This window comes from Silene latifolia, chromosome Y (genome assembly GCF_048544455.1).
Source record: "Silene latifolia isolate original U9 population chromosome Y, ASM4854445v1, whole genome shotgun sequence".
Lineage (NCBI taxonomy): Eukaryota > Viridiplantae > Streptophyta > Magnoliopsida > Caryophyllales > Caryophyllaceae > Silene > Silene latifolia.
Genome location: NC_133538.1, coordinates 301,122,177 through 301,144,781, shown reverse-complemented (window position 1 = coordinate 301,144,781; position 22,605 = coordinate 301,122,177). Strand labels below are relative to the sequence as shown.

The 22,605-nt window shown below is 38.3% G+C and overlaps 1 protein-coding gene, 1 long non-coding RNA gene and 1 other non-coding gene across 6 annotated transcripts; 1 reads left to right on the top strand and 2 right to left on the bottom strand.

The window, feature by feature from the left end:
• Positions 1-894: 894 nt before the first annotated feature.
• On the bottom strand, positions 895-2,252 carry LOC141631032 (uncharacterized). The gene is made up of 3 exons (XM_074443758.1): positions 1,950-2,252; positions 1,588-1,725; positions 895-1,506 (listed from the first exon to the last, which is right to left on the bottom strand). Exons 1-3 carry the CDS (start codon positions 2,250-2,252, stop codon positions 895-897), a joined length of 1,053 nt encoding a protein of 350 aa, XP_074299859.1.
• A 649-nt stretch (positions 2,253-2,901) lies between these two features.
• LOC141635341 (small nucleolar RNA R71) lies at positions 2,902-3,008 on the top strand. Its single transcript, XR_012540037.1, has one exon. It is a non-coding gene; the product is annotated as a small nucleolar RNA R71 (small nucleolar RNA).
• A 655-nt stretch (positions 3,009-3,663) lies between these two features.
• On the bottom strand, positions 3,664-9,945 carry LOC141627324 (uncharacterized). Of its 4 annotated transcripts, none has more exons than XR_012536895.1 (5): positions 9,777-9,945; positions 6,174-6,255; positions 5,285-5,886; positions 5,082-5,192; positions 3,664-3,915 (listed from the first exon to the last, which is right to left on the bottom strand). It is a non-coding gene; the product is annotated as an uncharacterized LOC141627324 (long non-coding RNA). The 4 variants fall into 4 exon arrangements; XR_012536896.1 differs by having other exon boundaries at positions 5,082-5,401; positions 5,846-5,886; positions 9,777-9,939; XR_012536894.1 differs by having other exon boundaries at positions 5,082-5,886; positions 6,174-7,798.
• Between the last annotated feature and the right edge of the window lie 12,660 nt (positions 9,946-22,605).

Sequence of the window (22,605 nt, the reverse complement as noted above, 5' to 3'; positions counted from 1 at the left end):
TTCTCAAGGTTAGTAAAAAAATCATCAAAATCATTACCATAGACGCTAAAATCATCCATAAATCCCTCCATAATTGACTATATATACTCAGAAAATATCCCCATCGTGCACCTCAGAAAAGTGGCTGGGGCATTACACAATCCGTATGGCATTCTGCGATAAGCAAAAACACCATGCGGGCAAGTAAAAGTATTATTTTCCTGATCGTCTGGATGGATTGGGATCTGAAAGAAACCTGGATATCTATCTAAATAACAGAAAAATTTATGTGAGGCCAATCTCTCTACCATCTGATTAATAAACGGAAGGAGGAAGTGATCTTTTTTTTATGGCGGCATTTAATTGTCTATAATCAATGCACATCCGCCAACCCGTTATTACTCTAGTTGGTATTAATTCATTTTTTTCGTTTTTCACCACTGTAGTCCCTTGTTTCTTTGGGACTACCTCAACCGGACTTACCCATTTGGAGTTACCAATGGCGTAGATAATACCTGCATCAAGTAGCTTCATCACTTCCGCCATAATTAATCACATCCTGCATCTTCGGATCCAACTTTTGCTGACCCTGTTGGCAAGGCTTATGACCTTCCTCCAACTCAATTCTGTGCATACAAATGTCCGGACTGATACCTTAAAGGTCATCCAAACTGTAACCTAAAGCTTTCATGTTTTTCTTATGAATGACCAAGAAACCAGAAAGTTGGTTATCATCAAGTTTAGCTTTAACAATAACAGGATATTGCTCGGAGTCATCTAAGAACACATATTTAAGGTGAGAAGGAAGAGGTTTAAGCTCGGGTTTCTTTACCTCAGCAGCACAAGAAGTTTCCATTATAGCATTTACCGTATCACTTTTCTCAATAGTGAACTCCTTACCTTTTAAAGCAGCTTTCATCGTCCTGTAATCAACCTGTACATCCTCTGAAAATCATCAAGAGCTATCAAAACTTCTAACGGGTTCCAATAATCAAATATAGATTCATCTATAATGTCTATAGCATAACATGTATCCTCTATCATAGACTTAGCCAACGTGCTAGCCAAATTAAATGTCACCTTATCATCCCCTACCTCAAGAGTCAAACGTCCCTGTTTAACATAAATAATAGCCCCTGCAGTATGCAAAAATGGTCTACCCAAGATTATAGGAATCTGAGTATCTTCAGCCATATCTAACACAATGAAATAGACAAGTATGTAAAATTTACCTATCTTAACAGGAACATTCTCTAATACACCTAAAGGACGCTTAATTGTCCGGTCAGCCGTCTGTAAGGTCACGTTGGTAACTTTAAGATGCCCCATATTCTGTTTCTCGCAAACCGAATAGGGCATGACACTGACACTCACACCCAAATCGCATAAAGATTTTTCTATTATATGAGTGCCTATGGTACATGGAATGGAAAAACTACCCGGATCTTTCAATTTGGGTGGAGACATCCTTTGTAGGAGTGCACTACACTCTTCTGTAAAAGCATTGGTCTCCACTTCGTTAAAGCTCTTCTTACGAGTCAGAATATCTTTCATAAATTTAGCGTAGGAGAGTACCTGGGTAATTAGTTCGGTGAAAGGTACAGTTACCTGAATATTTTTGACGACCTCCAAGAATTTATCGAATTGTTGCTCGACTTTTGTATTCTTTAGGCGTCTTGGAAAATGAAGCTTGATAACAATTGGCGGGTCAGCAACTTTTCTCTTCCCTTTATCAGAATTAGACGCCTTATCAGTATTAAGAGAAGTCTCATCAGCAACAGGTAACGGTTAGCAGCTCCGTTAGTCGAAAAAGTCGATCGACCGTCCAAACCAGTCGATTGACTAACCGAAACAGTCAATCGACTATCCAGCCCAGTCGATCGACTTTTTTCAATTTCCTCGGTATTCACATCTGCAGATTTAGTCGATCGACTAATATTTTCCGTCGATCAACTTTTCTCAAGCGTTACAGCAGTTTCGTCCACGAACTTTTCTTCCGCATCCACATCTAACTCCTCAATTATGACATTTTCAGTGACTTGGGGCATCTCTGGTCCAACGTATGTAAGACCACTTCTAAGATGTATCACATTAGCAGTGTCATGCGGCTTTTTAGGTTGAGATGTCAACGTACCCGGTTGTCTACTAGAAGTTGACAATTGGGCAATTTGGTTGTCCAACATCTTATTATGTGCCATCAATTGAGTAATTAGAGCCTCCTGCTTCTGCGAAGCCATCATTTGTTGTTGTAACAAGGCTTTAATTTTTGCCATATCGTTAGTTGGAGCTTGCTGAGGAGGTTACATCTATTGTTGATATTGTTGATGCTGATTAGTGAATTGTTGACCTCCTTGGTTTTGCCTTTGATAATTGCTTTGCTGAGAAGTGCGATTCTGTGGAATCATATATGGAGAACCCTGTGGTTGTTGTGGTGCTGGGGTAGGAATAAGGACATTCTGGCTTCGGTAAGAGAAATTTGGATGCTCCCTAGTCCTTTCATTATAAAACTTGGAGTACGGTGTACCTTGATTAAAAGACTGAAAAGCATGGACCTGTTCTATCATACTCATACATTCAGCTGCACGATGCCCCGCAATACCACATCGTTCACAAGGTGTGTCCTGTTGGACCATGGCATGAACCGTATGCTGGTTTCCCAAAGATTAGAATGTCTTCAATTCGGCAATTTGGGCAGTCAATGCCTCTAACTGAGTTACAACCTCTCCATATGAACTACCCACTCTTGTACTACCTCTGGGGTTAGCATACTCAGGAGTGTGAGTAGCTATCTCATCAATCAATTTCCAAGCATTGGCATCAGTGGTGTTGTTTTAAAACCTCCCATTCGCATAAGAATTAAGCAAGGCTCTATGATCATCGTACAGTCCATTATAAAACCGATTGCATAAAAACCAGACCTGGAAACCATGATGAGGAACGAAGCGGACTAATCTCTTGAAACGAACCCATGCCTCATTAAGGTCTTCAGTGGCGCCTTGTTTAAAACTCGTAATTTGACATCTAAGAGCATTTATCTTTTATGGTGGAAAATACCTCTTGTATAATGCAAGAGCGAGTGTATTCCAGTCAGTAATAACATTTGCTTCCATGTCCAAATCGCGCAACGACTCCACAGCACCACCTCACAGAGAAAAACACTAGTAGAAAAACCCCCTACGGGGGCGGTTATAAATGACCTTTTGTGGCGGTTTTTAGAGATTTAGGGTCCGTCGTATATCACGGCGTTATATAAACTTTATGGCGGTTGTACAACCACCGCTATAGCTCTCCTATACTGGCGATTGTTATACAAAACCGCCATTATAGACTTACATAAAACGACGGTTGTTAGACAAGAACCGACACTTTAATTCATCTACAGTGGCGATTATTTTCTGAAAACCACCACCATAGATATTTCAATAATAACTTTGTACCACAATCAGCCACTACAGGTTTCCTATAACGTCGGTTTTTGTTAAATAACCGCAACTAAAGGTAGCTATGACGTCGGTTGTTAGTAAAAAATCGCCACTAAAGGCGAACTCATAGTGGCGTTTCATATTACGAACCGCCACCATAGATATATTTTTTTAAATAAAAAAACTATTATTGCTACCAAAATTTCGATAGCAAGGCCCTATAGATTTGAGAAGCCAAATAGCGAAATAAACAAAAAATACATACGAAAGAATGTCAGCCAACCAACTTGCATATCATCAGACATTATTGTTGTCGATGTTCAAAATTATACATCCAAGTGTATAAATAATCACATACACATCTTAGTTATTAGACTAATCAACATTACATATTCCCTAAATAATTGTTAGCCTACACCTCTTTAACATTCGTTATCTCGTCAGAATACAAGTGCAGCACAACAAATGACTCCTATAATACAGCCTGCTGCTATTAATTCCTCGAGCTAAAAATCTGCAAACCAAAAGATGAATTCAAACAAGGCTATAACAACGGTCAGTGGAATGCTACAGGGCATCTATACAGTATTAGAGATGGCTATAACTGGATCAAGGACAAGGGTACTAGCGTTAACTAGCAGAAGCAAGTGTGGAATGGGTTGGCATACACAAAGCACTCTTTCCTCACATGGTTGAAACTGCAAGATGGGTTAAATGTGAAGCATAAGCTACTGCAATTTGGCTTTTGCAGTGAGGTAAGTTGTTATATCTGTGGCAAGCTGAAACACAACAACACCTATTTTTTAGTTGATGCTATAGTTACAAAGTCACTGGACTGGTGCAACAGTGGTGTCAAATAAAGCATAATAGCCAGGATGCTATTCATAAAATCAGGAAAAAAACGGAAGCATCATCCAAGTAAAGGTATATATGATGATCTCCATAGCTTGATATTATTATATATGGAAGGAGAGGAACAATTGCAGGGATAACCTTATGTTGAACAGACCAAAAAAATTTGTGAACGAAATCAAAAGACAGATCACAAATAGAATTATAAACAAAATCAATTATCCTATTGACATGAATACTGAAATTTGGTTGAGTAGGCTGGGACTATGACATTCTTTATGCACTATACTCTAGGCTGTTCATAATTCTTTGATGAGCTTAATAAAATCTCACATTATACCAAAAAAACATTGAATTAAGAATTTAAGATAGATCCATAATCTAAAAAACTTAAATAATTACAAAACTCAATACTGAGTTCAAAACCATCTCAATTTAGTAGTGGTAAATTTAGCTTAATCTTCTAACAAGTGATGATTCTCAAAGTGCATCACTTTTTTGTTCGCAAAGCAAAGGAAATGAAAAGCAATTTATTTTTTCAGAAAACTTGCCACTACGTCCAATATAAACCTACTCTCTTCAAATAAAACAACAATATAAAAACTAAAAAGCACTAAAAAAAGAGAGACAAGGGTTCATCAACGGTCTGCCAGCTATAGCATATTCATACATATTTGATAAAAAGCAACTACGAAAGTAGAACTAATAACGGGAATGCTGAAGCTAGCAGACTAGACAACTAAAGCATAGTTATGAGCACTTGTAGAATGGAGATACAAACTAAAATTATTTGAAAAAAGGCATAAAAGTGCACTATTAGAGGCTTACACTCGAATTTATATTTGACTCCATCATAAAGTTAAAAACATCAGCTATTGCTTTCTTGCTATTGGGAGAAGGCTTACATCTCCATCTCCATTCCAGCTTAATGCCTTCCTTCTTAAAAGTAAACGACAGCTGAAAAACATTAGCATATAACTAATAATAAGAAATGTTGCATATGTGAAACAGAAGAAGAAACAATAATGCACCTGTTTTCTGAGTTCGTTTACAGCAGGAAGATCATCTTCTCTGTTGAAAGCTGGCTGAGCATAAAGGTGAATGCAAACAATTTCCTCAACTAGTCCCCGACTAATAGAAGATCTAAGCTACAAAGGAGAGCGATTGGTTCCATTTTGAATGCACATTTTTAACAAATCTGGAATATTTGTTACTAGTTACACATGAATGTTTGGTCATTTGTAAAAATGGTACGTTAGAGCTTTAAACTATGATCATGACTACATCGATGGATTGATGGTAACCTGGTTGGTGGTCACCGGACTATTGGTGGTAGTGTGGTGATGGACAATACATCCAGTAGATTAAATTAAGCAGGTTCATATACAGTTAGCCTATGATAATACAAGGTTAGTTAATATATCTGATTCAAGCGTAGTATAAATAAATTGAACAATATATAGAAAACAGGAAGAAGAAAAAACAGAACATTAAAATTATTCTCATCTAAGAGCAAACAATAACGGACATATTATTTGCATGTATAACTGATTACTAAATAATAAAAGTAGATAAATACAAGAACAACTTACTATTATCTTAGAGTTTGTGTTGTCTAAACCTCCTCTTTAGACTGCATAATGAACAAAAAAAACACTATTAAAACATTTACTGTAAATAAGAATCATAGTCTCCTTGATAAAAGATAAATGTTCTCCTTGCTCATCATTATGAATCTCATGTGCCTTATATAAACTATCGTGAATAATTCACAGCAAAGCACAACTTGAATTCTACGAGTAATGGCAAGATGCCATATAGAAATTGATCATGTTTCCAATTACATAACATGGCTCTAAAAAAAATAAGTACATGTCAAATGACTAAAGTTAACATCAAAAGCTTCTAAATTGGATTCACCTCTGATAAAAACATCTCCTTGGAATTTGCAGCACACATGTCCGTAAGCATCCTACAGTTGCATAATGTCTAGATGGATAACCTAAAAAAATTATATAACACTTTTAATGGGACACCATTAACAAATATCGGCTGTGTGATTATGACGACATATGGGAGAATGTGGTGGCAGATAAAAGATTTCTTTCAAATATTTCTCCATGTGGAGCAAAGATGGTAAGTTCAATGACACTGTGAAGGATGTTTGGACCAAACATATTAGAGGGTGTCACATGTTTCAGGTAGCTTAAAAATTAAAAATGCTTAAAGGCCCTTTAAAGAAGCTGAATAGAGAAGGTTTTGGTCATATTTTTAACACTGCAGAGGTTGCAAGAATGGTACTAGAAGAGAAGAAAGCTCAACTCCATCTAGACCCTCAAAATCTTATGCTTCAGATTGAAGAAAGAGCTGCTGCTCAATCTTATAAGGAGTTACAGGAAGCTAAGAATTCTTTTCTAAGCTAGAAAGCTAAGATCAATTGGATGCATTGCAATGATGAAAATACACACTATTTTCACAGTTCTATTAAAACTAGCAGAGCTCAGAACAAGGTGCTTAGTATTATGGATATGAATGGTAACCTGTGTTCTGACAATTCAACCATAGAACAAGCTTTTATTGATTACTACCAGAGGCTTTTAGGCAGTTCTGAGAGTGTGACCAGAGTTAATCTTGGAGTTGTTAGGAGGGGAAAGAGTGTTTCTGATACTCAGGCCTCTGCTATGATTCTTCCTATCACTGCAGCTGAGGTTATGTCTGCTTTATTCTTTATCCCTAATGAGAAGGCTCATGGTCATGATGGTTTCTCGTACGGTTCTTTCAAGGATTCACATGACCTCATTGGAGAGGATGTGGTGGGGGGCTGTCATGGAGTTTTTCACTAATGGTCAATTGTTGCATCAAATAAATTCCACTGTGCTAACTCTCATTCCCAAGAAAGAGGTACCTTTTTTAGTTATGGATTTCAGGCCTATAGCTTGTTGTAATTTACTGTACAAGTGCATATCCAAAGTCATTTGTGGCAGACTGACTGAAGTACTTGCTAATATTATAAGCATGAATCAAAGTGCTTTCTTACATAATAGGAATATTGTGGACAATATCCTCATTTGTCAAGATCTAGTGAGATTGTACAACAGGAAAACATGCTCTCCTAGGGTGATGATGAAGATTAACTTGAGGAAGGCATATGATTCCATTGAATGGGACTGTGTGGAGGATATGTTATATGCAATTATGCACTTAAGTTCCCTGGTAAAATGATTGGGTGGATAATGCAATGTATTTCTTCTCCTGCTTACACTCTCTCCCTTAATGGAAGCCAATTTGGTTACTTCAAAGGATGGAGAGGTTTGAGACAAGGTGATCCAATTTCCCCACTGTTGTTTACTTTGTGCTTGGAGTACTTCACTGGAATTCTAAATGTTGTTAATTTAACCCAGGGTTTAGAATATCACCCCATGGGCAAAGCTCTAAACCTGTATCATCTAGCCTTTGCTGATGATCTGCTCATATTCTGTACAGGAGATCCAGCATCTATCACAGTGATAATGAGAGCTATGCTAACGTTTTTTGAAGCTTCAGGCCTGCATATCAACAAAGATAAATCTGACATATATATAAATGGAGTAGTTGCACCTGATGAACATGCAATTCTTAGCATCTCAGGGTTCAAAAAGGGATCTCTTCCTTTCAAGTACCTGGGGATCACTATTTCATATAAGAGAATTTCAAATGTGGAATGTAGCATTCTGGTTGATAAATTGGTAGCTAGAATCAGAGGTTAGGGAGCAAAACATTTGAGCTATGCTGGTAGATTGTTGTTTGTCAAAGCTGTCCTGACTCAAATTCACAGTTACTGGGCAAGAATCTTCTTGCTACCTAAAACTATCATTAATAAGGTAGAGAGTATTTGTAGAGCCTATCTATGGTCTGGGAATGAGGAGCATCATAAGGCACCTGCAGTGTCTTGGGATAAGTGCTACTTACCAAAGAGTCATGGAGTGCCTGGGATCCTGAATTGTTACAACTGGAACATTGCCACTCTTGGGAAATACATCTGGTGGGTGGCTAATAAAAAAAGACTGCTTATGGGTTAAATAGGTGCATCATCTTTATATAAAGCAGCATGACTGGTGGCTTTACTCTCCTACAATCAATTCTAGTTGGACGTGGAGGCAACTGTGCAAAGTTAAGGATCTTCTGGAATCAGGCTTTGTGTGTCATAATTGGTTGCAGTCTCCATATTCAACTACTGTTGTTTATAAGTGGCTGACTGGGGATCATTTGAAGGTTAATTGGCAAACTTATGTCTGGAATAAACTGGGCCTACCTAGAGTGAATTTCATCAGTTGGCTATTTATTCAAAGTAGGTTACTTACTAAGGATAGATTGGCCAAGTTTGGTGTTATAACAGATGGGTTGTATTATCTATGTGGAGTTATGCAAAAAATGTCCTTACACCTCTTTTTTGAGTGTCCTTTCAGCAAGAGGTGTCTCAACTTGGTGCAACAGTGGCTTGGATTTTGCTGGAATACTGTTGTTATTGTTCGAAGTTTAACGTGGAGAGGCAGATCTTTATTGCGTAAGAAGATTATCTTAGCTGCACTTGCTAATCTTGTCTATTTCATATGGGAAGGGAGGAACAAGTGCGGAATGGAGACCTTGGTACGCCATCCAGAGCACATCAAGAAGAGGATATATGCTTCTCTGAGTGGAAGGCTCACCAGTCTGAGTATGGATAAAATACAAAGTAGGTATATGAATTGGGTTAAGGAGGTTGGCTTGTTATAGTCTAATTTATTTTCCTTGAGATTGTAATTCGTGTATGGTGTATGAACTACATTGCAAATCTTAATGAGAATATTCACATTCCACCAAAAAAAAAGACATATAGGAGAATCCGAATTACCCATTAAAGCATGCTCCCATGAACCCAATTCAGCTTTAATCTCATCTAGTTCAACAATAATAGGGGAATTACTAGCATGATCGAAACTATGAAAAAGACTCATACCCATCTTTTTTGATTCATTGACAACACTACTCCATTTTTGGGGGTTCTCAGGGATACGAATAGAATGCATAACATTGACAGACCCATGAACATGTACAGTACCAGAAACATTAACTGAACCAGGGACATTAACAGAAGGATTCCTAGCATTAGAAGATACATTAGCAGCAATCTCAATATCTAAAGAGGAGATACGAGAAGGGATACCTTCAGATCTATCAATGGCGGCAAATTCTAGGAAAACAGAGAAATTAACTATAGCAGATTGAGAATTAACACTAGGATAAGATAAAGGGGAGATAAATATGGGTTGACCCTAATTACTAATTAAGAATCAATCGAAACTAATCAAAAATTGGGATGAAGGACTCAAATATTAAGGACTCAAACAATCAACTAGCAGACCAATAATACTACAAGAATATGAATTGCATACACCCATTAAATACAAACGAAAAATCCTTAAATTTGGCTTAAACATAACCCTAAATCAAATTAAGGTAAAATCAAATAGTATATAAAACAACTAGACTACTCAGAAACGATACCTAGAGTGTGAAAGAGCAGTTATGATGGCGACAATTTGATGTCGTGGTGGTCTTAGCGAATGATTGAACGATGTTGATAGTGACTTGGGCGTCGTCAAAAGTGATAGTGGCATGGGCATCGTCGGCAGTGTTGAAGATCGGTGATGGTTGCGAGTGAGCGATGGTGGCGTGTGAGCGATGGTGGCGTGTGAGCGATGGTGGCGGAGCGTTTGCGTGAAAGTAGATGGGGAATAGAGAATGAGAGATTGAAGGTTTGGCAATAAAGGAAGGAAGATGAAGGCAATGGATCAGTTAATTATTACAAAGGGTTTTGGAGGAGATATTTTTTGTGGCTATTAACGTCGTTTATCATTAAAAACGCCACAAAAATATATAATGGCGGTTTTTTATTTAAAAGTATTCTCACTTATTATTTCTTTTAGCGTCTTTATTAATGGCGGTTGTTAATATAATCGCCACAATTGACTTATGGTGGCAGTTTCTATTTAAAATCGGCATAAGTAGCTTCTATTATCGTGTCGGTTCTTTATTTAAACCGCCACAATAGACCTCCTACACCATAAAATTTTCGTTCCCGCCAAATTTTTGGGCCTTTTGCGTCGTTTCTGTTAGAACCGCCACGATAACTGTGTCAATATAGGGGTTTTTTCTACTAGTGAAAGGGAATAGAACTTGTTTTACTTGGTCCTAAGTTACCCCGACAGTCAAAGGGATGGAGCAGAAGTATGTAACGAACTTCTCCATATGTTTAGCAGGATCTTCACTAGCTCCACCTCTAAACATGTTTCGCTCTACCAAATTAATATAGGACGGACGGATCTCAAAGGTGCCATTATCGGTGGTGGGTAGCTTGAATCCCTTAGGAATGGATGCAAGGGTGGGCTCTGAATGGCTTGCTAATGTGGCCATGATCGTAGTAGGAGCAGAAGTAGATGTGTCTTCCTCTAAAGACTGATTTTCTACAATGAAAGCGACGTAGGCAGAGTTAAGCCTACTCAAGTCTTCTGCTTGACGGATTTCCTTCCAAAATTTTCGTCTAGCGCGGAAAGTCTTTTCTAGTTCAGATTCGAATGGTACGAGCTCAGACCTAGGCATAAACAAAACACTAAAGAAAGGAATAAGAACGGTCTCAAGGAACTAAAGTTTCTTGAGACAGGACAAACTAAAATAAGCAAATACAAAATTGTTTCCTCTTCGGCAACGGCGCCAAAATTTGACAGTCTAAATCACACACCTATCAATGATAAACCAACTGGCCTAAACTAATGTAGTAGAGGAAGTCAGGATCGTATCCACAAGGAGATAAAAGTGGTCTAATTGGAATTCTTAGTTCGTCTGTGTCACAAATTTAGGGGGGGTTTGATTCTATTAACTAATATATCAAGTAAAGAGAAACTAAAAGTAGAAAAAAAGGATTTCAAAAATTAGAAAGAAAGAAGCTAGGATATCGGGATACCACGATCAACAACGATCAAAGGTAAGGTCAATGGTTGGCATAAATATGGTCTGAGGGGTAATGAAAAGGTCCTTTCGGTCCGCTATTCGCCCTAGAGTACTAATTTATCTTTCTCTCTAATCAGGATGGTCTATTGCTTGTAGCAGGTCTAACTTCTTCAAATCTCTCGATCTAGGTCGAAGTTTCCTAAGTCAAATAATCCATTACGTCGACTTAACCAATTAAATTCTATTATATTCTACAATTAACAACACAGATTTATATTAATGCCAAACCTAATAATATAATTATAATCGTCTTATAACCATGGCTTCCCTAAATCCTAGCATAGGAAATTTAGCTACGCATATTCAAACTAACGATGACAATAACGATTATATCAATAACTAGATTAGACATGATGAAAATATGGGAATAACAATTAAACATAAAATAAAAGAAGAACAAAGAAGAGTAAAAGAAATAAGAGAAAGGAATAATTGAAGAACAAAGGTTAATTGAATGACCTAATGAAAAGGGAAAGATTACAAGTTTCAGATCTGTAAATTTCAAAGTAAAAGCAACGTTTATCCGTTTTTGCTATATCGAAGGATGACCTAATAAAGTTATGAGTTCTTCTAAAATAATAATATGGGAAGATTATTAAACAAGCAACTAATGAGCCGAAATAAAACTAAACAAATCTCGCAGAAATCACGAGGCTGTCGATCGACCAAGATATCAGTTGATCGACTGATTCTAAACTCATCAATAGTCGATAGACTAAAAAAAGTGATCGATCGAACTTTCTTCAGAGTACAGCTTCTCTTTGACGTACTTCCTTGCGTACTCACGCACCTCGAGGCGGTAGCTTCCAAGCTTCAATTTTTCCAACATCCAAAATACAGCACCGGGGGCAGGTTTAGGCTTGTTTATACTCGTCTGGGTCCAAATCTGCATAGAACGCAAAGTAATCCAAAGTAAACCATTCTTGGGAGGATAAGCATGCTAAAAGGCAAGGAAAAGTGCATAAATATAGCACACATCAAGAGTTGTGTGGTGATGGTTGGCGGAGTGGTATGTGTGCTTGCCATGTAGCTATGGGTTTCAACTTCGGGACGAAGTTCGTTTTAAGGAGTGAAGACTGTAATACCACGATTTTCTGAGTTTAGTTTACTCGGCCGAATAGGGGGAACTCGGCCAAGTAGTGTGTCGTGTGTTTTCTGGTCAGGTTACTGCTCAGGAACACTCGGCCGAGTAGTGTAATACTCGGCCGAGTAGGGCGTACTCGGCTGAGTAGGGCGTACTCGGCCGAGTAGGGCGTACTCGGCCGAGTAGGGCGTACTCGGCCGAGTAGGGCGTACTCGGCCGAGTACCCTGAGTACTCGACCGAGTAACCGGTCTGACGGGTTATTTCCGCAGTTTTGATTAAAATGATTAGAGAAGTATAAATAGCATGTTGAGCAGTTTCTAATCAGTTTCTAAATCATTATTTTACAAAAACTAACGACGCTCTAAACTTCTCTAATCATCTTCATCATTTCCTAAGCCAAGGTTGATCTATTGTGAGCTTTTGGAACTCTATTTTTCGTGTCGATTGTGTTTGTAAGTCTTTAGTATTCCTAATCAGTTTATTATTTTTATTGTTAGCATTCGTGCAAACCCTAATTTGGGTTAATTTGGAGGAATGGTTTATAGTGATGGTATGTGATTATTGTGTGTTGGTGACGGTGTCATGGAGAATTACCATTGGTTGCTTGTGTGTGCTTGGATTGCATAAGGTAGGGTTTCCCTACTCAGTTGCCTGTTTAATTGATTTAAGATGGTGATGATTAATGTATTGGCATGATTAGTATTTTTGTTGAATTTGTAATTCTTGGATGTTTGGCTTGGTTGTTTTTTGTTTATGGTTCTCGAGGTGCGTCCTCGGCTGAGTGGAGTCATCTTCAGGAATGGCTTCATGCCCTTGATTCCCCCCTTGTGGTTCCCGTCCCAAAGGGGGATGTGCACATTAATGGGCATAGGTTATTTCTCGTTGCAAAGAGCGGGGCTTAGGTGGGCAAGGCTGCGGTCCCTCACTATAAATACCCAATATCTGCACCTTCCGAAAACCACCCGATGATAATCGGACTACAACGTATTTTTGATATGCGTACGTGGATTAGCTATACATGAGATGATTTAATGCATTACTCGATATGAAAAATGATTTCAAAAATTGTTTTCTATTTTCATTTGCATTAAAACAACACTATTTAGAGTTAAAACCGTCTTCGAACCCAAAACCGACCTAGAAACCCGCAACTCGAGTCATCCTGAGTCAACCCGAGTTAACCCAAGTATCGAATGTCAAAAATAATGCCATAAATGGTTTTATCTTACCATTTGCAATAAAATGACACTAACTAGAGTTAAAACCGACACCGGGCCAAAAACTGACTCAAAATTCAAATCCCGACTCAACAAGGATCAAACCCAAGTCAAGCACAAAATACCTACCCCAAATAACACCCAAAAATCATCTTATTAGATGCCCATATTATTACACGACATCTTATTTGATTACCACAAATCAAACCAACCAAACAATGGATGGAGCAAAGGACACCTCCAAATTGAAAGAGACAATACACCCATTTGTATCACTAAGTGGCTCGCGCCTCTTTAGGCTTCCTCCTTAGCCTCCAAGCAAACTTAACCGACCTACCATCCCACATTTCTCTATAAATACCCATCTTCACACACCATAATCTTTATGTGAGCGTCCGCCCCCTCACATCTCCCTTAAACTTCTAGACTCGACTTCTTAAGTCAACAAATCGACATGTGTTTTCGACCTACCGATCAAAAACACAAGCCTTACACATTTTGTTTGGTACTGTCGTCGTGCATTCGACCGACCCATTTGACCAACTCAACATTAATCAACATGTTTTTCAACAGCATGTTTTAAACATATTTTTAAAACAAAATCCTTTTTTAAGGCACTTTTTTAAACTTCTTTGATCGTGAGTAGTCGCATACGAGAAAACCATCTCTAAAGTCGTCTACCTCGCAAACATCAATACACGTAGGTTTGAGGGTGTAAAAAACTCACTTATTTCATGTTTTTACTGTTTTTATGACTTTATAAAAATGAACAATGCATAACACGATTCAAATATAGGTTAGACGAGCCAAAACCGAGTATTGGCCTGAGACAGAAACTCTTTGCCATGCAAAGAGACTCGCGCCTCTTATGGCTTCTCGGGTCAGACTCAAATGTATTTGAGGTCGTCTTTCCTTCAACACTTTCTCTTATTTTATTTCTTTCCTTTTACGGTTTTTATCATTTTAATTCACTTTTATGACAAACTTTTTAACCATAAATCGTAATCACCCTTGGTTCCTTATACCATGACGGTTTAATCCGTGACTCGGTGATATTATTGGTTAATTAAAAATTAAAGGGTTTTTTATTACTCTTTTCGTCTATTTACCATTTTTCTCATTTATTTACATTTGCAAACATATTAGTCATAATTCATAATCATCCTTGGTTCTTTATACCATGTCGGTTTAATCCGAGTAAGATGGCAAACTTGACTAATTACAAAGAAATGAACTTCACATATTAGTTCATGTCAAACATTTTACATTTTTACTTGTAAACTATACTTTTCAAACTTGCAAATCAAACAACGAATATTACAAAGATAATAGTAATTATTTCGAGTCATGCAAATCATTTTATCACAAATACGGTTTTAAACAACCTTTTTAACAACCAGGAGACGCCCCTTGGGTCGTCGTCTAACTCGCGCCCCAAAAGGCCATCTGTTTTCATATTTCAAACCTGGACAGGCCTTTTTGCCTCGCCAATGGGCTTGCGCCACATATTTCAAAACTGGACAGGCCGTCTGTTTTCAAAAACCTGGACAGGCCTTGTTGCCTCTTTTTGGCACTTGTCTAAGACGATCCTGGTTACGGTTAATCCGAATACATGACGGATCACATTGACAAGCTTGCGTTTTTACACTTTATCCTTTAAACACACATTTCCAAATAAATGGATCGTGTTAAACATCATACTCCGAATTTGGTAAATGGATGTTTAATTTCCGTTTTCACATGCAAATCAATCTAAATTCAACTCGACATCATCTTCTTGATATTTGGATAAACAAACCGACATAGGAAATTCTTACATGTTTGGTTAAACTTTTGGATGTGCATCCATGCATTTACCGTTTTATCCACTTTTGCACTTAAACAACCACAATCGATCAGTAGAGGCCGCTAACGCGGGCGGGATTGGGTGTCCGATTAAAGGGCTTCCCAATACGTACCCTCACCCCTTACTCAGAACCTTTGGATAGTGGATGGTCTTATCCAGGGCGTACGAGAGTCATTCTAGCGACAAGATGCTAAAGGGGGACTAGTCCTTATCTTTAGTACCTATGGCAAGCACTGCTTTTTGCCTTGATTAACTTAGGTATAAAGTGGATTCGAACGGTTTCTAGGCATCTCATAATTGCTTGGTGGCGACTCCGAACATCTTTGTATCATTTCGAGACTTTTACCAAGACGAAACCGATCGATCTAAAACGATCCGATCGAAAGCATTTTTACGCCGCCGAGCGTGGCTTTCAAAAGACCGTTGCATGTCCACAGTTTGGCTTGGCGTGCAGGTGGCCCGTGCTTACAAACTGTAAGGTGGCCCGCGACCACAGACTGGTAGGTGGCCCATGACCACAGATTGGCGACTCCGCTGGGGAATACTAGGACACTCATATCTTTGTGATCCTTAGAGGTGAAACTCGAACGAGGTCGTGGTTAAAGTGCATTAATTGGTATTAGGGTCATAAGTCGGGTTCCTTGTCCGGCCCACAACCTAACCTTTATCGACCAATTGGCTCATCCTGTCGGTGTGAGTTTTCTCATCCCCGCGTTTCGAATCCCGATTGAGTCAAGTATACCGTTGACGTTACACATTTCTGTTTCGTCAAAGAGCTTTCATTTCCTTCGTGCACGAGGCTAGGGCACCCTCCTTACTCATTTTTTTTATTGGTATCCCTCTCGAAAATCGGGGTTTGATCGCTTGGTGTGTTACCCACCCTTTTAAGCTAAAACCCGTGTTAGCATTATGCATAATATAATGAAATTGCGAGTGCTTATGTGCTATGTGATCATAAGTCTTTCCATGTCATTTCAAACTTTCAAAAACCCCTTTTGCGCCGTTATAATGGTCATTTCAAACCTCAGACTTTCACCGACCATTGCAAAACTTTTCATGCCGTTGTAATAGCGATTTTCAAACCCGGTTTCTACAACCGTTTCAAAACACCTTTTTATGCTCTTATAATGGCTATTTAAAAACCCAGTTTTTTTAACCATTTCAAATACACCTTTTCATGCCGTTGTAATAACGATTTCAAATCTTGGTTTTGCCAAACCATTTCAAAATCACCTTTTCACGCCGTCATAATGGTCATTTCAAACCTCGGTCTTTCGCCGACCGTTGTGCACCTTTTTATGCCGCCATAATGACGATTTTAAATCTTGGTTTTTCACAAACGTTTCAAATCACTTTTTAAGCCGTCGTAATGATGAATTCAACCCTCGAATTTTCAAAATTCGAAATCAATTTTCAAACAAAAACGTTTTTCAAACCGTCGTAATGACGATTTCAACCCGTGCAAATTTTCAAATTTCAAATCTCGTTTTCGAAACAAAGTTTTAGCTTTTCTAAGCCGCCATAATGACGATTTCTATTCTCACAATTTTCGATTTGCATACCGTCTTTCAAAGGTTAAAACGACTTTTCTAAGTCGTCGTAATGACAAATTCAATCATCACAATTTCCAATTCCAAATATTTGAAAACCAATTTAACCGTTTTCAGATTTCAAATACAATTTCTAATCATTTGAAAACAAATTTAACCGTTTTCAAATTTCAATTCAAAATCAAATCTTTGAAAACCAATTTAACCGTTTTCATATTTCAAATCCAATTTCAAATCATTTGAAAACAAATTTAACCATCTTCAAATTTCAATTCAAAATCAAATCTTTGAAAACAAATTTAACCGTTTTCAGATTTCAATTCAAAATCAAATCTTGGAAAACCAATTTAACTGTGTTTTCAGATTTCAAATCAAAATAAATCTTTGAAAACAAATTTAACCGTTTTCAAATTCCAATTTAAAATCAAATCTTTGAAAACAAATTTAACCGTTTTCAAATTTTCAATCCATTTTCAAACCTTTGGAAACAAATTTACCCATTTTCAAATTTCAATTACAATTTCAAATTCTTTGAAAACAAACTTAACTGTTTTCAAATTCTCCAATTTCAAATCGTTTGAAAACAAATTTAACCGTTTTCAAATTTTCAACCCAATTTCAAATTCTTTGAAAACAAATTTAACCGTTTACAAGGCCATTGTGAAGACGATTCCAAATTCTTTAATTCTCGATTTTCAAATCCGTGATTCTGAATTTCGAAACCCGTCTTTGAAAATAACATACTGTTTTCTAAGCCGTTGCAACCCAAGATTATTTCAAACCCGTCTTCCGAAAATGAACTTAACCTTTTTTCGAAAGACAACTTCAAGCAAATCTCGCTTTTTAAAAATTTCTATTTTCGAAAATCCGTATTAAATAATGACATCGAACATATCAGTCCACCTTTCTGATTCAGCCTCGAGTCGATTAGACTCCAGTCAATTTCAAGTCAAGTCATCTAGATAACGTCAAGTCCCTGTCGAAGTTAGTACGTACCTTCTGGTCTAGGTCGTCTCGCCTAATTGTCGAGACATCTTCAATGGCGTTAGCAAAGTCAAAACCTCTTGGGTATTAAACCCGTCTTTCTCCTAAATACGGGTTAAAGGTCAAGTTTGTTTACATGCCTCGTCCAACGGCGTCACTCCATCGACAAACTTCTAAATCCCGTCAGAAGTCGTCTGTCTAGGCATCACTATGCCAAAGTCAACACTCGAGTCTAAGTTCAAAGTCAAGCACCAAGAGTACAAACACAAGAGGTCATTTACGATCTTTAATGAACTCAAATATTGTCGCACTGTCGCGTCTCCACAACAAAACTGCCTTTTGTACAAACGTGTCGTACTTGTCTTTGTCCGTGCAATCCCTCGCCAAGATAAGTTATAATGCCCATCGTTATGCCAATTAGGAATCCCTTGGGTGACATCGATCGTCAATAAGGAACTCAAGAAGCCGATCAATCCGCATCCGCCATGACTTCCGCCGAAATCAACAACATGGTCCTTCGACTCCTAGCTACCATGGAAAATTTGAGCACTGGTCTCTCCGAAGTTGAGGACAAAATTATAACCGGGAATTTTCCCTCTTCTGATATTGAGCAAAGGGTTAAGCTTCTTGAAATCCGACTAATTGCCAACGACAAAACCAACCTTAATTAGAAGGCTGCCAAAACCACTGAAGTCAATTCCTTAGGTGCCCCCACCAACCAAAACCAGACGACCTCATAGGACCTTCCCTAATTTGGGTGTGCGTTATGCCACAGCTTTGGAAAGGCTAATCTCCAAAAGAAAGCTTAAGCCGATTGGTCCATTTCCAGACCCTTTACCAAATAAGCGAGGACGTAGATGGGACGGAAAACTGTTTTGTCAATATCACCAAGGTCGCGGACATGACAGTGAAATGTGTCTCCTCCTAAAAAGGGTCATCAATGATATGATTGAAAAGGGCGAATTACCACAACCTCCCTCGACAAACAAGAAAAACAACCCTCCAGAAAACCCTATTAGACACGGTCAGGAATATTCCCTAGACTGCTCTCATCTCATCTCTCCTGACGAGAAAATTCATGCAATTGACGAAGATGGCATACAAAGTGCTACAATGATGCTCTCGGTCTCCATCAACAACATATTCTCAAAGCTGCAAGCGGCAATCGATGATTTGAACACCCGGATAGCTAATTTGGAGAAGAGGTTGGGTAATACCGAAAATGAACATTACGACCAAGGAAAAAAACCAACCCTTCGTTCACCCGCCAATGAGTGCTGAAAATGAGGAGTCATCTAATGGTTCGCACACCCATGAACCCACAAACAAATATCATGAAATTGACTCGCCAAAATCCTCTTCAAAATACCAAGCAATGTCCCAAAAACTTCCCATTAACAACGACCAAATCCTGTTTCCGCTCAGGGTTGACAAAAACAAAACTCACAAAAACTTCCCAAAAAACACCAATGATGGAACCATGGAAAAACATCAAAGGGTATTCACAGATCTGGGAATAGCATACGACACTGCTCTGGAGATATTTGCTTTAGAAGGGATGCTGCAACCCATTGGTCCGACTCCGGACCGACCTAAACACAGGAGAAACCGATTCTGGGATGGTAATGCTTATTGCCAATACCATCAAGGCAAGGGCCATGACACCGAAACCTGTTTCAAACTCAAGCATACCATTCAAGATATGATTGAAGCTGGCAAAATCATAATTGCATCTCTCAGTCAAGATAATCCTCCTGAATGTCTCAAGCCAAACAACAAGGTTGAACGTTATCAAAGGACATTCACCAACCTCAACATAACTTATGCCGTAGCTCTTCAAAGGCTCACGGCTGAAGGGAAGCTACAACCAATCGGGCCCACTCTAGACCCGCTTGAATGAGGAAAACCCGTTTCTGGGACGGCAGTGCCTATTGCCAATATCATCAAGAAAAAGGTCATGACACCGAAACATGCTTCAAACTGAAACATGCTATTCAAAGTGTGTTCGACAACCATGAACTGATAGCTTCATCCCTATGCCAACCAAGGGATGAAAACAACCCTAATGAACATCTTATTCTGCAAGGAGATAGAAGCCTCATGGACTATTGTCCTCATATCGTCCCAAACAACGAGAGTGAATTGCTCAAGTGGGTCAATGCTCAAGACAAAACATTCAAGCCGCTGGATGCTGCGAAAGAGACCTTCGAGGAGGAAAGTGATGATTAGGAGTCCGTATCTACGATTGAGTCCGAGTCCGAGTCTTAGGCTTTCTCATATCTATCCTAATGTCTGTCCTTTTATTCCTAAATGACAAACTGGGGGGGCTGTCCCCATGAGTCACACGTATTCATCGAGTCTGTGCTAACATCTTATTTATATAAATAGAAGCACAACTTTCACATATATTCTTCTCTCTTCCTGTACCAGTTCCCGTTGACAACGAGAATTGATTTGAGAATTGATTTTTCAAAAACAAATACAACATGTTCCAATTCAACGTGAGTACACTCGAGTGACGTTCTGCTCCGAATAACCAAAGGACCCGAAACTCCGCGTTCATTTTTTTACCTATTCCATGTCTGGCAATAGAAACCTTTCATTAGCACCCAATTTCGAACGAGCTTTTATCAAAGGGATTCTACGATGAACCTAGATAACAAACTAGAACATCCCCTTGTTCAGGATCAATGACGGAAGGCAAGCCCATTCCCCACAAAAGCATCCCATCACCAAGTATCAACCTCTCACCAACGGGTACATTCCCATCTGCACCTTTTTGGACAGCAAAGAACTAATAGATCCAAGACAAAACAAAGGCCAAAACCAAAGCCAAAGCGAAAGCCAAGGCTAAAGTCAAAACAAAAACAAAATAGTGAAATTCAAGTTCGCTATTTTAACAAATTCCAAATGACGGGATTAAAAACCGTCCTTTTCCAAACAAAAATGAAATAGCGAAATTCAAATTCGTTATTTACCCACAATTTCAAATGACGGAATTAAAAACCGATACTTTTCAAGAAAATGAAATAACGGAATTCAAAATTCATTATTTTCTCACAATTCCAAACGACGAAATTAAAAAACGTCCTTTTTCAAACAAAAATGAAATAGCGAAATTCAAATTCGTTATTTTCCCACAATTTGAAATAACGGAATTAAAAACCGTTATTTTTCAAGAAAATGAAATATCGGAATTCAAAATTCGTTATTTTCTCACAATTTCAAAAGACGGAATTAAAAACCGTCCTTTTTTAAACAAAAATGAAATAACGGAATTCAAAATTCGTTATTTTCTCACACTTCCAAAACGACGAAATTAAAAACCGTACTCTTTGAACAAAAAAACGAAATAGCGAAATTCAAATTCGTTATCCTCCCACATTTTAAATGACGGAATTAAAAACTGACACTTTTCAAGAAAATGAAATAATGGAATTAAAAATTCGTTATTTTCTCACAATTCCAATTGACGGAATTAAAAACCGTCCTTTTTCAAACAAAAAAAATGAAATAGCGAAATCCAAATTCGTTATTTTCCCACAATGTCAAATGACGGAATTAAAAACCGTCACTTTTCAAGAAAATGAAATAGCGGAATTCAAAATTTGTTATTTTCTCACAATTCCAAATGATGGAATTAAATCCCGTCCTTTTCAAACAAAAAATGAAATAGCAAAATTCAAATTCGCTATTTTCACAAATTTCAAACGACGGAATTAAAAATCGTCACTTTTCAAAAACAAAACCCAGGACAAATGAGTCCAACACACAAAATCCCGGACCATTAAGTCCAAAACACCAAGTCCAGGACCAATGTCCAAAGCCCAAGACCAACAAGTACAAAACACAAAAACACCAAAACCTCAACCAACACTGCTTCACCCCTAAGCCCTTTTAGAGACTGCTACAGGGAGATCTATCTAGGATTCTGAGGATTCCCCTCAAGCTCGTAATATCACACCTTAACCTTTAAGGTCCAGACATGGGATTCTGATCCCACATTGTTTATCAACCATTTCGTGCTCAGGCCACATCAAGCTTGAGACCCCATTTCGCACCACATTACAGGTCGTAACCCATCGGCCCAAACACCATAAATACAAGCTCCAGATTTTTATCTGTCAAACAAACCTCTTATTACCAAGCTTCACATTCCGTAATGTCGAAGCCATTTTCACCCTGACCCAGATATGGAGTCTTCAAAAACATTGCTCCCCGGAACGAGACATGCCCATTTCATTCGTAAAGTCCACTTTTTAGTGTGCTCACGTGACAAGAAAAATTTTCACAAACTATGCTTCTTCGATTCATGATCAAGAGGGAATTCTCTACAATCAACATTCGAGTCACCAAACAGAATTTACCGTCCTGACCCTCAGCTTCAGATTTTTATCTGTCAAACAAACCTAATATCACCAGGCTCTACATTCTATAATGTCAAAGCCATTTTCACCCTGACCCAGATACGGAGTCCTCGAATGCTTTACTACCGAGAACGGGACATACCAGTCTACCCTTAGGGTCCACTTTTTAGTGTGCTCACATGATGAGCAACATTTTCACAAACTATATCTCTTCGATTCATAATCGAGGGGAATTCTCTCAAATCAATTTTCGAGTCTCCAAACTGCATTTATTGTC

Coding starts and splice junctions, on each gene's coding strand:
- LOC141631032 (XM_074443758.1), bottom strand. CDS start 2,252: ATGGCAAAAATTAAAGCCTTGTTACAACAACAAATGATGGCTTCGCAG. Junction 1,726..1,949: donor AGTTCGTGGACGAAACTGCT/GTAACGCTTGAG, acceptor AATACTGATAAG/GCGTCTAATTCTGATAAAGG. Junction 1,507..1,587: donor AGGTCGTCAAAAATATTCAG/GTAACTGTACCT, acceptor ACTCGTAAGAAG/AGCTTTAACGAAGTGGAGAC.